Source organism: Physeter macrocephalus, chromosome 17, assembly GCF_002837175.3.
Source record: "Physeter macrocephalus isolate SW-GA chromosome 17, ASM283717v5, whole genome shotgun sequence".
NCBI classification, from domain to species: domain Eukaryota; kingdom Metazoa; phylum Chordata; class Mammalia; order Artiodactyla; family Physeteridae; genus Physeter; species Physeter macrocephalus.
In genome coordinates, this window is record NC_041230.1 from 45,175,334 (window position 1) to 45,189,249 (window position 13,916).

General features: G+C 39.7%; 1 protein-coding gene across 5 annotated transcripts in view; it reads left to right on the forward strand.

Moving 5' to 3' along the window:
• Nucleotides 1-13,916, forward strand: part of CNTNAP4 (contactin associated protein family member 4) — a 287,771-nt gene that overhangs the window by 209,410 nt on the left and 64,445 nt on the right. For all 5 annotated transcript variants that reach the window (XM_024124937.2, XM_024124939.1, XM_024124940.1 and 2 more), the window contains one exon: nucleotides 300-419. In XM_024124937.2, the coding sequence (XP_023980705.1) occupies nucleotides 300-419 (120 nt within the window). The remainder of the gene's footprint in view (nucleotides 1-299; nucleotides 420-13,916) is intronic.

Consider the following 13,916-nt stretch of genomic DNA (forward strand, 5'->3'; position numbering starts at 1 on the left):
CTCTTTTGTTGTTTTACCTAATGTAAAAATAAACTAAATTTTCATTCTCATATTCCTTTAATCATAAAAAGAAATGCCATAAAATACAATCTCATTCTTCCCTTTTTCTATCTAACCTTCTTTCAACCATATTAATTTTAAAAAATGAGTTTTGTTTTAAAGTGTGTGTTACCTTTTCTCCTGGTCAGTAATGTACATACAAATTTCAAGACTTGGAGTATTCTGTGTCCAAATTAAAATTAAAGAAATTAATTTTATACTATTTCACTTAAGATGATACTTTTTTTTTTTTTTTACAGCTATCTATGAGCAGTCATGTGAAGCCTATAAGCATAGAGGAAATACTTCAGGATTTTACTATATAGATGCAGATGGAAGTGGTCCCCTGGAACCATTTCTTCTATATTGCAATATGACTGGTGAGTTAATCAATTATCATTTAATAGTTAAATTTTAAACACACAAAATTAAACTGAAACAAGTAAGAGGTTGACATAATTTGCAACTTGATTAAAATGTATATTGTTCAGTAGAAGAACTTAAAGTAAATCTTTAAAAAACAGTTTAATGGTGGTGATTTAAAATGTCATTATTTTCTATGCATGTGGTATCTGTGTAGAACATCTAATAATAAATGTATCTTATTAAGTCCCAAAACAAAAAGGATAGACTTCATTCCTCTTAGAAGATTGATACATACCATATGATTTCACTTATAAGTAGAATCTAGAAAACAAAACAAATGAACAAACATAACGAAAGAGAAACAGACTCACAGATACAGAGAACAAACAGGTGGTTGCCCAAGGGGAGGGGAGTAGGGAGACGAAAAGAAAAAAAAATGTAACAAGTGTGGTAATGAATGCTAATTAGCTTGATTATGGTGAGCATTTCACAATGTATGTTCATATGAAACCACATTACATACCTTAAATATATACAATTTTTGCCAACATAAAGTGGAAAAATATTTTAAATAATAGTAATAAAAGAAAAAAGATTGATACACATGAAAACTTTGAAAATATTTACTTTTTAAATTTGGGCAAAACTGAATTTTAGGGCTTCCCTGGTGGCGCAGTAGTTGAGAATCCGCCCGCCAATGCAGGGGACGCGGGTTCGTGCCCCAGTCCGGGAAGATCCCACATGCCACGGGGCGGCTGGGCCCGTGAGCCATGGCCGCTGAGCCTGCGCATCTGGAGCCTGTGCTCCGCAACGGGAGAGGAGGCCACAGCGGTGAGAGGCCCGCGTACCGCAAAAAAACAAAAACAAAAACAAAAACAAAAAAATGAATTTTATTCTTCAATTCTTTACTTACATAAACTTAAAGAGGAATTAATAGTCTTGGAATATGTGTTTGATTAAATTCAACATCCATTCATGATAAAGAGAAAATGAAAAGTCAGTAAATTACCAATGGAAGAAAATTTCCTTAATTTGTTAAAGAGGACCCATAAAAAAACCTACAGCACATATCACAGTTTATTGTGAAATATTGAAAACTTTACCCCTGTTACCAACATTAACACAAAGATGCCTGCTATTATCATTCTGTTCACCATTGTTTTGGAGGTCCTAGCCAGTGCAATAAAGCAAGAGAAAGAAATGAAAGATATATGTACTGGAAAGGAAGAACTATGACTCTCATTATTTGTAGATGGCCAGGTTATGTATTGAGAGTATTCTCAACAATCTACAGACTAACTATTAAAGTTTAGGATGATCACTAGATATCAAGTTAATGTAAAAATTAATTTCATTTTTTTTTTTTTTTTTTTTTTTTTTGTGGTACGTGGGCCTCTCACTGTTGTGGCCTCTCCCATTGCGGAGCACAGGCTCCGGACGCGCAGGCCCAGCGGCCATGGCTCACGGGCCCAGCCGCTCCGCGGCATGTGGGATCCTCCCAGACCGGGGCGCGAACCTGGCTCCCCTGCATCGGCAGGCGGACGCGCAACCACTGCGCCACCAGGGAAGCCCTAATTTCATTTTTGTATACCAGCAATTAAAATGAAATTTTAGAAGATTCTATTTTCAGTAGCATCAAAAACCTCAAATACGTGGTAATAAATCTAAAGAAAGATGTGCACAACTTTTATACAGATAAGTCTAAGATACTCTTGAGATAAATTAAATCCTAAATAAGTGGAGAAATATGAAAGTTTCATTGATTAGAAAACTCAAAATGGTGGTATAAACGTCAGTTCTTCCCAACTAGGTATTGACTCAGTGCAAACCTTAATTAAAATTTCAGCAGTGTGTTTGTTGGTTGGTGTAATTTTTTTGGTGAAAATTGGCAAGCAGATTCTACAATTTATCAGTAAATTTGAAGGGACAAGAAGAACCAAATCAGTCTTAAAGAGTAAAGTTGGAGGACTCAACTCTACCAGATATAATATAGACATTATATTGATAGGCTAAGTAAAACGGCATGTAACTGACCCAAGGATAAACAAATAGGCCAATGAAGCAAAATAGAGAATCTTTAAACAGACTCCGTCATATATGGATAGTTGATTCATTGCAAAGGTGGCACTGATGAACAGTGAAGGAAAGATGGTCTTTTCAACAAGTGGTGCTGGGGAAAATTGTCTGTAAATATTGTAAAGAAGACTCTTGATCCCTTCACCATCAAACACAAATAGATTCTAGATGAATCGTGCAGTCCAGTGTAGTGGCCACTAGCAACAAATGCCTATTTAGATGCACATTTAATTAAAATTAATTAATATAACTAAATGACTTGAAACAAATTTTACAAGTTTAAATTAATTCATTAAAATAAGATTAAATTAAAAGCCAATTCCTCAGTCTCACTAGCCACATTTTAACTGCTCCATAGCCATCTGTTCCATCATTGGAAAAAGTTTACATTGGATAGTGCTGTGTCAGGAAGTCAGCATTTCATGGAGCAAAATAAGCAGAAAAAAGGGAATATGAAATTGAAGCAGGAGGCGTGGCAGAGGAGGATTTACTACTTAAAATCTGGCAGTGAATATCTAGGGAAAGAGCCTTCCAGGCAGAGGAAATAGGAAGTGCTAAGTCCTGAGAGAGGTGATCTTACCAGGTGTGTTGAGAAAACAGCAGCAGATAAAGTGTGACTGGAGTATGGTGAGTAATCTGGGAGTAGTAGGAGAGCAAGAGGGAATCAAGTGGGCGGGGGCAGGAGAGGAAGAGTCATGGGTCCTTACAACGTGTAAGGTCTCTGGATTTTACCCTGAATGAGCTGAGAAGACATTGGAGAGTTTTAAGCAATGGTAGATGCAATCTGACTTCCTTTAATAAAATCATGATTACTCCTGTGTTGGGAAATGCCTATCTAGGAGCAGGGGTAGAAAGGAGTTAGAAAATGTGTGTGTGTGTGTGTGTGTGTGTGTGTGTGTGTGTGTGTGTGTGTGTGTATACCAAATATGTACATACATATAGATAAGATGTATATGTATAATAGGAGTTTGGAAGTCTGTTTGGAGACCAAGTTCAAGTAACGTAAGAATCCAGGCAAGAGCTGGAGATGGTGGGTTGTACTGGATGATACAATGTAGATGGTGGACAGAGATTAAATGTTCTCATTGAATATGTGTGAGGAATGAGAAAACAAAAGGAAGCAAAAAAATAACCCCACATTTTTGGCTTGGGCAAATTGGAGTGATTAAGGTGCCATTATTTGAGATGTGGTCAGAGAAGGTTTGAAGGGAAAGATAACGAGCTCAGTTTTACACATTTTGAGTTTGAGATGTCTGTTACACACATTCAAATGTGGAACTGAGAAGGCACTTGAATATGGGAGCAACAGTTCCTTTGTATCAATGTGTAATTGTGAAAACTGCAGGGTAGTGGTAAAACCTTGGCCACAAATATTCGGGAAAATTACTATAGAATGTGTCTTAGAGATTTTTCATATAACACAACCAGGTGGCTTCTGTTTGCTGTCACCATCGTTGAGGACGCTACCTGTCTTAGTCTGTTTGGTGTTGTAGCAGAATGCCACAGACTGGGTAGCTTATAAACAATAGAAATAGTTCTCACAGTTTTAGAGGATGGGAAGTCCTAGGTCATGGTGCCAGCATTGTCCGGTGAGGGCTGTCTTCCAGATTTCAGACTTCTTGTATCCTCACATGATAGAAGGAGCTCTGTGGGGTCTCTTTTATAAGAGCACTAATCCCATTCATGAGGGCGCCTCCCTCTTGACCTCATGACCTCCCAGAGGTGCCACGTACTAAAACCATTACCTTTGGGGGTTAGTGATTCAACATATGAATTTTAGTGGGGGACACAAACATTCAGACCATAGCACCGCTCCAAATGCCAAAGCAACCTAAGACAGCTGATGACTCTTACATGTTTATCTCCTCAATGAAATTACCCAGTCTGTACAGCACAGACTCCCAGGTAACACCCTGAGGCAGGAGGGTTGGGGTGAGACGACAAAATCAGTGTTTTTAAAAATCTCCCCATTTGATGCTCTTGTGCACCCAGGTTTGGGAGTAGCTGTTTTCGACCTGTGGTTCTCAAACTTTAGAGAACACCCCGCTCTATTATGTGACAATTGAACATAATAAATGTGAGAAGGCTTCACAGAGAAAAAAGGAAAATTTTGCAAATGAAAGATATGAATTTAAGTGTCAAATAACTTTTTGATTTTTTTCTGTTTGTGTTGTGAGATTTAACAGTCTATCACTGCATCCCTGTGAATCCTGCATTCCCACAAAAGCACCCTGAACTATTCATATGCACATGCTTTATGAAGTTTTGATTCTGCGATTCAGATACCTCTAAGTATCTGTAATCTTCAAAGCTTTAAGTAATATCACACACACATACACACACACACAGTTCTCATTATCTGTGATAGTAATGTTCTGTAAAGTAACCACAGACACTTGAATTAGTGAATACTGAACCATTGCTCCCAGGGAATTACAGTAAGATTAGGTTCCTGCATGCCTCTGGTCATAGTATTCTCATCAACTGATCAATATATAACCTTATTTTACTAGTGTTTCAGATTAAAGACACCTTATTTAATACATTCTGTTGATTCATTAACATTGACCTCACAACCCATAGCACCAGAACTCTTACCTGAAGGAAGCTTTTCTATCACATGTGTTCTCAGAAGGCACATCACAGCCTTCTTGTGCTTGGGAACCCTGGACAGCTCTTCAGCTTTATGCTTGGAGGCCACTTTAAATAGTGAAATCACCAAGCACAAAGAACATGGCACAAATAGGATACGTGTTTACAGTATGAGAGCTGAAGCAAGGAGTCAGAGTGTGGCTCTGTTCAACTTCAGCTGGGCAGCTGATATTCATATTGGGCAGCTCAGTTTTTTTGCTTTGTGTCTACAGACATACAAGAGCACCTCAAGAATTGATTTTGGGATTCATATAAATTTTACTGAGTAGGCAAATTCACAAATGATGAGAATCTGCGGATAATGAGGATTGACTGTATACACATACATGCACGCCTACATTATGTTTATCATGCATAATAATTCAGTAATTTATAGGCCATGTACCTTTTTCATGACCATCTAAATGGTAAGGAAATTATTAATTTCATTTTATTGAATGAATTATTTCATTTCTATTAAATCAACATTTACCTTGTCATATTACTAATATGCCTATTTTAGTTACCTGAGTCTCACACCTCAACTCTACAATTCGAAGAAGTAAATTTATGTGTATATACACACACAGAGGTTAAAGGTGCTTTAGCAAAATTATCAAAAATTATTGATGAAAAAGAGGACATTCAGAAAACTTAAAGCCATTTGAAGAGCAAGCAGTGGAGGACAGAGACACAGATAATCCAGTTAGGAAACAGGGAAGTATCTTCAGAAGCTCCGGAATATTGAAACATATTCAAACAAAAGTGACAGTCCCAGAATGTAACAACCCAGTGATAAATGCACATTACAACTTGAAACTTTGCTTACTGATGTGGTTATGCAAATGCGGAAACCAAGACTCAAGGAGGTTGACAGAGGCAGACTAAGGAATATCATTAGGGATAGATGAAGACATCAAACCTTGGTCCCGTCTCCCAGCCTGAAAATGTTTCCACTAGAAAAGGCTACATTCTACCAATGTCTCGTTGCTTGTAGCCAATAACATATCCTCAAGGTACAGCAATCAGGTATACCAATTATGGAGGCAAGACAAAATGCTGAATTGGCAGCTTGCAAATGTGTAACTAAAAAAAAAAAAAAGTTCTTAGTCTAGAATTACTGTCCAACAGATGATTCCACGTGGATTTAAATATCTTTAAGCGTTACAAGCTAAAAGATACGAAGAAAATCCCTTTTGAATGGATAATTTCCTAAACTATGTTAAAAACTGAAAATTCTTTCTAAACAGAGTGTTCTAAATATAATTTACTACAATGAGATATCATCTCACATCGGTCAGAATGGCCATCATCAAAAAATCTAGAAACAATAAATGCTGGAGAGGGTGTGGAGAAAAGGGAACACTCTTGCACTGCTGGTGGGAATGGCCATCATCAAAAAATCTAGAAACAATAAATGCTGGAGAGGGTGTGGAGAAAAGGGAACACTCTTGCACTGCTGGTGGGAATGGCCATCATCAAAAAATCTAGAAACAATAAATGCTGGAGAGGGTGTGGAGAAAAGGGAACACTCTTGCACTGCTGGTGGGAATGGCCATCATCAAAAAATCTAGAAACAATAAATGCTGGAGAGGGTGTGGAGAAAAGGGAACACTCTTGCACTGCTGGTGGGAATGGCCATCATCAAAAAATCTAGAAACAATAAATGCTGGAGAGGGTGTGGAGAAAAGGGAACACTCTTGCACTGCTGGTGGGAATGGCCATCATCAAAAAATCTAGAAACAATAAATGCTGGAGAGGGTGTGGAGAAAAGGGAACACTCTTGCACTGCTGGTGGGAATGGCCATCATCAAAAAATCTAGAAACAATAAATGCTGGAGAGGGTGTGGAGAAAAGGGAACACTCTTGCACTGCTGGTGGGAATGGCCATCATCAAAAAATCTAGAAACAATAAATGAGCATATGTATATGTATAACTGATTCACTTTGTTGTAAAGCAGAAACTAACACACCATTGTAAGACAGTTATACTCCAATAAAGATGTTAAAAAATATATATATATATAATTTAAAAATAATTCGGATAATATGAATCCCAGTGGTTATCTCTGTTGAAATGCATAGGGCTTTTTTGTTCTTCTTGTACACTAAAGCCATTGCTTTCTCTGTAAAGGAATAGTTTTATGTTCAAGAAATGTCTCAGCATCAAATATTGTACTGTAAGGACGGTTGTTTCAGTGCAGAGAAATTCCTGAGAGGTATAGCCGTGGCTTTTTAACTTTTGTGAAAATAATAATTCTGTGGTTTAAAGTCACCTTTTCCCAGTGCCCCACTACCAAGACTCCTGGATTTAGTTTCGCTGACTCAGTAAGTTTAGAGCCCAAGGTCTACTCTATTAAATCCAAGCTCCGCCTGTGATTCTGAGTTAGGGGCCCCAGAGACCCTTTCATGAGAAGTCTGGAGAGTGTTAAGACTTATAATAACGGGACTTCCCTGGTGGCGCAGTGGTTAAGAAGCCTCCTGCCAACGCAGGGGATAACGGGTTGGAGCCCTGGTCTGGGAAGATCCCACATGCCGCGGAGCAACTAAGCCCGGGCGCTGCAACTACTGAGCCTGCGCTCTAGAGCCCGCGAGCCACAACTACTGAGCCCACGTGCCACAACTACGGACCCTGTGCGCCTAGAGCCCATGCTCCACAACAAGAGAGGCCACGGCAGCAAGAAGCCCGCGCGCAGCTACAAAGAGTAGCCCCCACTCGCTGCAACTAGAGAAAAGCCCGCAAGCAGCAACAAAGGCCCAACGCAGCCAAAAATAAATGAATACATTTATTTTAAAAAAAAAGACATAATAGCAAAACTATTTTTACTTTAGGGATTTCAATAGTAAAGACCTTCTTAATAGCTATGAGAGTTAATAATTCGCTCTCGTTATTCAGATGCAGCCTTGTTTACATCAAGTTTTGCTCCAGGATGCTAGCTTTTCTTTAATCTCCCAGCTTTCCTTAACACAGCACTTCCCACCCACTCTTACAATCTTTATCACTTCTATCACCCGCAGCTATTAATCCTGAAGGAACACACACTCTGCAACTGTGTTGCTTAAACAGCATGTTTTTTCTTTACACTGTTATCACACTAGAAAATAACAGTCAGCCCAAGATAAATCAAGTTCTTAATCACTGAGTTGCTTTACATACAATCTATATGTTAGAAATCACTTTCAGGGAGAGACACCAGTAGACCCAAACTGCCTTTCAATGTTTTAGTATATATTTTAATTTCATAGATTTTCTGCTATCTCTTCTTACTCATTTCCCTGTGTTTCCTTACCTTGACAACTCTCTTCGCACTTGGTAAAGGATAATTTTCAAAAAAATAACATCACAACTCTTATACAGATAGAAAAATAAAAGCTAAAAATCACGTTTTGAAGATCTTGTTTAATGTTTAACCTTATTCCTGAGGAAACTGGTAAGATGTTACAGTCAGTTCAAAGAGGATTCAAAGAACAGGCATATCCATACATCAGTAATGCTGAAGTGACTGGGCCAAGGGAGGCAAAACTGGCTTCTTCCCTAGTGGAGGAGCCCATCGACCTCTACCAGGTTGAATTTGCTGGTCTGTAGACAGAATTACTTGTAAGGAAACAATGCCTTGCTTGCTAAGCAAAACAAATAGCAAAAAAACCTGGAAGTCTGTGTTAAAGGATAATTTAATGTAAATATGTCTTAGAGATAGTGGATTTCCCTGGAGGGCTTTGAAGCTTATCTCCCCCAGAGGTATTTACCTACATTGTAAAACCTAAGACCTTGACCGCCCTCTCCTCAGAGATTTGTTGCATTCCAGAGTTCCTCTCTCACTCTTTGGGGGGGTGGAGATGTGCCAGCCATCCTCTATAAGCTCCAAGTCTTGTAATTTGGGGGTCCCTCTCTCGTGGTACAACTGCAGTAGGCTTAGGCGCATCTGGCACTCACTGTATGTAGACAGAGAGAGAGAGAGCTAATGATAAATGGATACAATTTGTATAGAAGGCAAGATAACTTGTTAGCTTGCAAGTGGGATGTCTCATACCCTTCACAGTTTCAGCCTTATCATTATTTTGCAATTGCATCAGATGTCTCCTATTTACAAAGTTCTAAAATAGTTAAAAGGCAATGAAAATCTCAGAGCCACCGCAGTATCACAACCAGATAACCTGGAAGGCTGTGCTCTAGTCTGGACAACGCTTTGTTTTTATTCATTCACATCTTTATTCCTTCAGTGACTAATGTCTTTTTCAGCATGTGCCAAGCCCACATGCTGGAGATACTATAGTTAGCAAATCAGAACCGATCAGTTTTCTAATAGTGGAAAAACCGATAGATTAAATCACAAAATACTGAATTACGCATTGTGAAGTCTACTTTTTTAATAGTTGTAATTTCTAAATAGGTATTTGTAGAAATATCAGATAACACAATCACGTCCGAAAGAACAGTATAATAGTTTGCAGACGTTCGTCTATTAGTAAAGCACATGCGATTTGGAGCATGGATGCTGGGCTCAGAATCCATTGCTCAGAATCCATTGTGATGCTTTCATTGTCTCTGCTTTGCCCTGGACATCTTGATTATCTGATAAGCGCGGCATCCGCGTAACTTCCTTCTTTGTAGCACTTTATATTAGAAAATGAAATCACTTACAGAAACTATCATAGTATGGAAATTTTAGCATTTCAAAAGGAAACATTTCTATGAGCTGCCCTTTAACAGCTGTCATGCGCTATGGCCTTGGATTTCTTACAATACCTTAAGAGACCTTACAAGAACACAGTGTGTTCTTCATGACCCAGTGGATGCTAAGCGATAGGGAAGTCCCTCTCAGGGTGACCCCAAAAGCAAAGAGACAAAGGTTTCAAGGAGGTGTATTGCCCTGCTCTTTCAGCAGCTGCTCAGCCAGACATGAGCTGCTTCACGCACGCCATTGATTCCCCACAAGAAAAGATGAATCTTTCTGCTGACTAATAAAAGCAGAGTCCAACAGAGGCTAGCCTAACAGATTTGTCTGGTTAATAATCTTAAATTTCTATAGTCAAGATTGTGTGGCTAAAATGATAGAATTTCAGACTTAATATATTGCCTCCTATATTCTACCTTTTTTTTTTTTTTTTTTTTTTTACCAAATTTGGAAATGGAGGCTCAGATTTCGCCTGACTTTCTTAAGGGCACAGACACATGCCAGATCTGCAACTCAGGTCTCCTGATGATCTCTCCACTGTACTGCTGTCTGGTCATCCATAATTAATTTCATGAGCTTATATATCGTGTCCTCTTTAAGGAAAATATTTTACTGTTAAAGCGCTTCGGTGAGCTGAAATGCAAGGTGGAAATAAAAGTAACAGCTATTGTTTCAGAGGAAAATAATGATCCACGCGTGGAAGGGAGTAAGGCTGTCAAATTTGCCTCCTGGGGCTTCCCTATTGGCGCAGTGGTTGAGAGTCCGCCTGCCGATGCAGGGGGCGCGGGTTCGTGCCCCGGTCCGGGAGGATCCCACACGCCGCGGAGCGGCTGGGCCCGTGAGCCGTGGCCGCTGAACCTGCGCGTCCGGAGCCTGTGCTCCGCGACGGGAGAGGCCACGACAGTGAGAGGCGCGCGTACCGCAAAAAAAAAAAAAAAAAAAAAAAAAAATTGGAGACGCAGGTGAAACATTCAGGTAATAAAGTCCCTTCCCCAGCCTTGATTTAGTCACCATGCCTCATTCATCCATTAATTCATTCACTCATTCATTCATTCGATAAATTAATAAACATAAAGCATTCAGAACAGTGCCTGGTGAATGCCAAATGCTTAATAAATGTTAGGTATTTTTTGTTATTATGACATTCATTCATTTATGGGATGCTTATAATGTGCTAGGCATTATTTTGTGTACATTCACACATGCTAATTTATTAAAACCTTGCTACGATCAACCTACCAGGGAAATGTCATTGTTCTATTTTATAAGTGCAGACACTGAGGCTGTCTGTGGCCATATATCAGCGCTTTTTGGATTTCAGTGTGCACACGAGTCACCTGGGGGTCTTGTTAACTGGGGGGTCTGGGGTCAGGTCCAAGATTCTGCATTTCTTTTTTTTTTTTTTTTTTTTTTTTTTTCTGCGGTACGCGGGCCTCAGGAAAGGAAGCCAGAGCTTCAGGAGGGCCACAGTGGGAACGTGGGAAGTGACAATTTTGGAATTGCACACAGTGGGGGGAAGGATGGGAAATGACGCCACAGAAAGCGGGAGCGAGGTATCGCAGATCTGGAGTGAGACCGAGGGAGTGGCCTTTTCATTGCGGGCAGTGGGTGCCATTGAGGGACACTGGGGGACACGGAACAAGAGAGGGGCTGACTCAAACCTGGCAGCTGCGCGTTGGAAGCTAAGTCAGGGGTATGGGGACATAAGACTCTCCCTGCGGGGAGACCGCAGCCGTGGTTCTGAAGACGGACGATGAAGACCTGAACTGAAGCTCAGGCAGGATGAAGAGAGAAGGACGAAGTGATGGATGTGACATAGGAGATGAACTTGGCAGGAAGCTGTGGCTGGTTGGCTCTGGGGGCATGGGTGGAGGGGAGGGAGGAAGGCAACCTGACTTCTGGCTTTGGAAACTTCAGCTGTGAGAATGTCTCTCACTGAGCCTGGTGTGGGGCTCAGTTATTCACTATTTGCTTGTTACGCACACAGAGAACAGAAGGAACAGGCAGCTTTTTTTGCACTTTTAGGAATTTATGTGGTAGATAAAATGTATATGCATATCACTTTGTATGCATATGGGTATTAATTTCATCCTTGTTGGTAATAGCAAAGCACTTGAAGTAACTTCAGTGTCCAAGAATAAGGGACTAGTTAAATAAATGTCACTGTATATATACCAGAGAATACTATATAGTGATGAAAAACAAGGAGGCAGAACTATCCAAGCAGATATAGAATGATCGCCAAGATAAACCGGTCAATGAAACAAAGCAAGATTCATAGCAATGGTGATGGTGTTTTCCCACTAAAGAGAAATATAAAAGTAGACACAAACATACGTATATAATTTTGTATACTTCCGTAGGGTACACAAGAAATGGGAATTGTGGCCAATTGTGGGGAGCAGAGCTGGGGGACTGGGTGGGAGTCATTTAAGATGGGAGGGACACGTTTTATTATATATCTTTATATTTTGAATTATTTTACCAGGTACATTTATTAATTTTAAAAAATAAAAATCGATTTAAATTAAAAACAGCTTTCTAAATATATTATCAAAGATAGAAATCACAAATTCCATTTCTTTCCTTCAAACAGTCATTGCATGCCTACTCTGTACCAGGCACTAGGGTACAGCAGTGAGCAAAACAGACACTGTGGGAAAAACAGACATTAACAAAGTAATTACAAAATAACATTACAAAAGGAGACGTAGAAATTGGTAAATAATCTGAAACTTTTGTTCTGCCAGTGCCTAGAGATGACTTCTAATTGCCCCAAGATTACCCCAATATGACCTCTAATTGTAAGGGAAATGTGCCTTTAAAGTGGCGGTATCTGACAGTCACCACCCTAATCAAGGGATCAAACTTCGCCATCACTCATGCTGAGACAACTTGACATAATATACCTCCTGATGCCAGGCAGTGTGAAGTACACAGCAACACTTTTGACCACGCTGCTCAAAAAGTGTAGTCCGGGGCTTCCCTGGTGGCGCAGTGGTTGAGAGTCCGCCTGCCGATGCAGGGGACACGGGTTCGTGCCCCGGTCCGGGATGATCCCACGTGCCGCGGAGCAGCTGGGCCCGTGAGCCATGACTGCTGAGCCTGCGCGTCCGGAGCCTGTGCTGCTCCGCAACGGGAGAGGCCACGACAGTGAGAGGGGCGCGTACCGCAAAAAAAAAAAAAAAAAAAAAAAAAAAAAATTTGCCCCCTGTCTCATTTATTTAACAGGCCTCTCTATTCAAAATTCTGATGACCAGGAGACGGGTGGGACTGAAGTTTCTTGTTTTGATTGTATTGATCCATGTGAATGTATTAGCTAAAAAGAGGCCGGCAGGGATTTCTACCTACTCTTTTCCTCCAATTTGGAATATTCTTCTTAGTACAGAAGAGTTATGTGATTAACAGCACATTTATAGCAGAGTTTTGACAACTTCCAATCTGTTTCTCACCTATTAAATTGGAGGCCTTTTGATTAATGTGTTCTTGGGCCTGCGTATATCACAGTAAAAATAATAAGACATTTACTGCTGGGAAAGTTGAAGGATAGATACAATGTGCCATCTTCTGTTACAAACCTTGTCGGATTTTTGTTTCATCTAAATAGTTTTGGTAATCAGTGTGATTGAAATGTTTACGGACATTCAGGTGCTGACAGCGATAGCTCTCGTACCTACTCAAAGATATATTATTTCTTGTGTTAGTTGAGTGGCTGATGCTGTATCGCCTGTTCAAAACAGTAACTTCCTGTTTGCCTTGCGTAACTATGCAGATCACATGATCCCAAGATGAATAGTTCAGATTTGATTTTAAAAGAAATAGATGTATTTCTGGTGTAACTTCCCAACATCTGTGTCCGATGAATATATATTTATGTGTGTGTTTGTGTATGTATCATAATCATATTATATATAGTTTTGTATCCTGCATTCCCCGCTTAAATATTTTGTACATTTTCCCATGTTTTGAAAAAATCCTCTCTCCAAAACTTGATATGAAAAAGAAATAGATGTACACTCATAATTAAAAATTGTCTGAAGGGAGGTATATATCCAGGCCATAAAGTTTTGACTTTCTGTTTGCTGGCAGCATGCAATAAGACTAGAAAAGTCATTGTTTACGTTATGT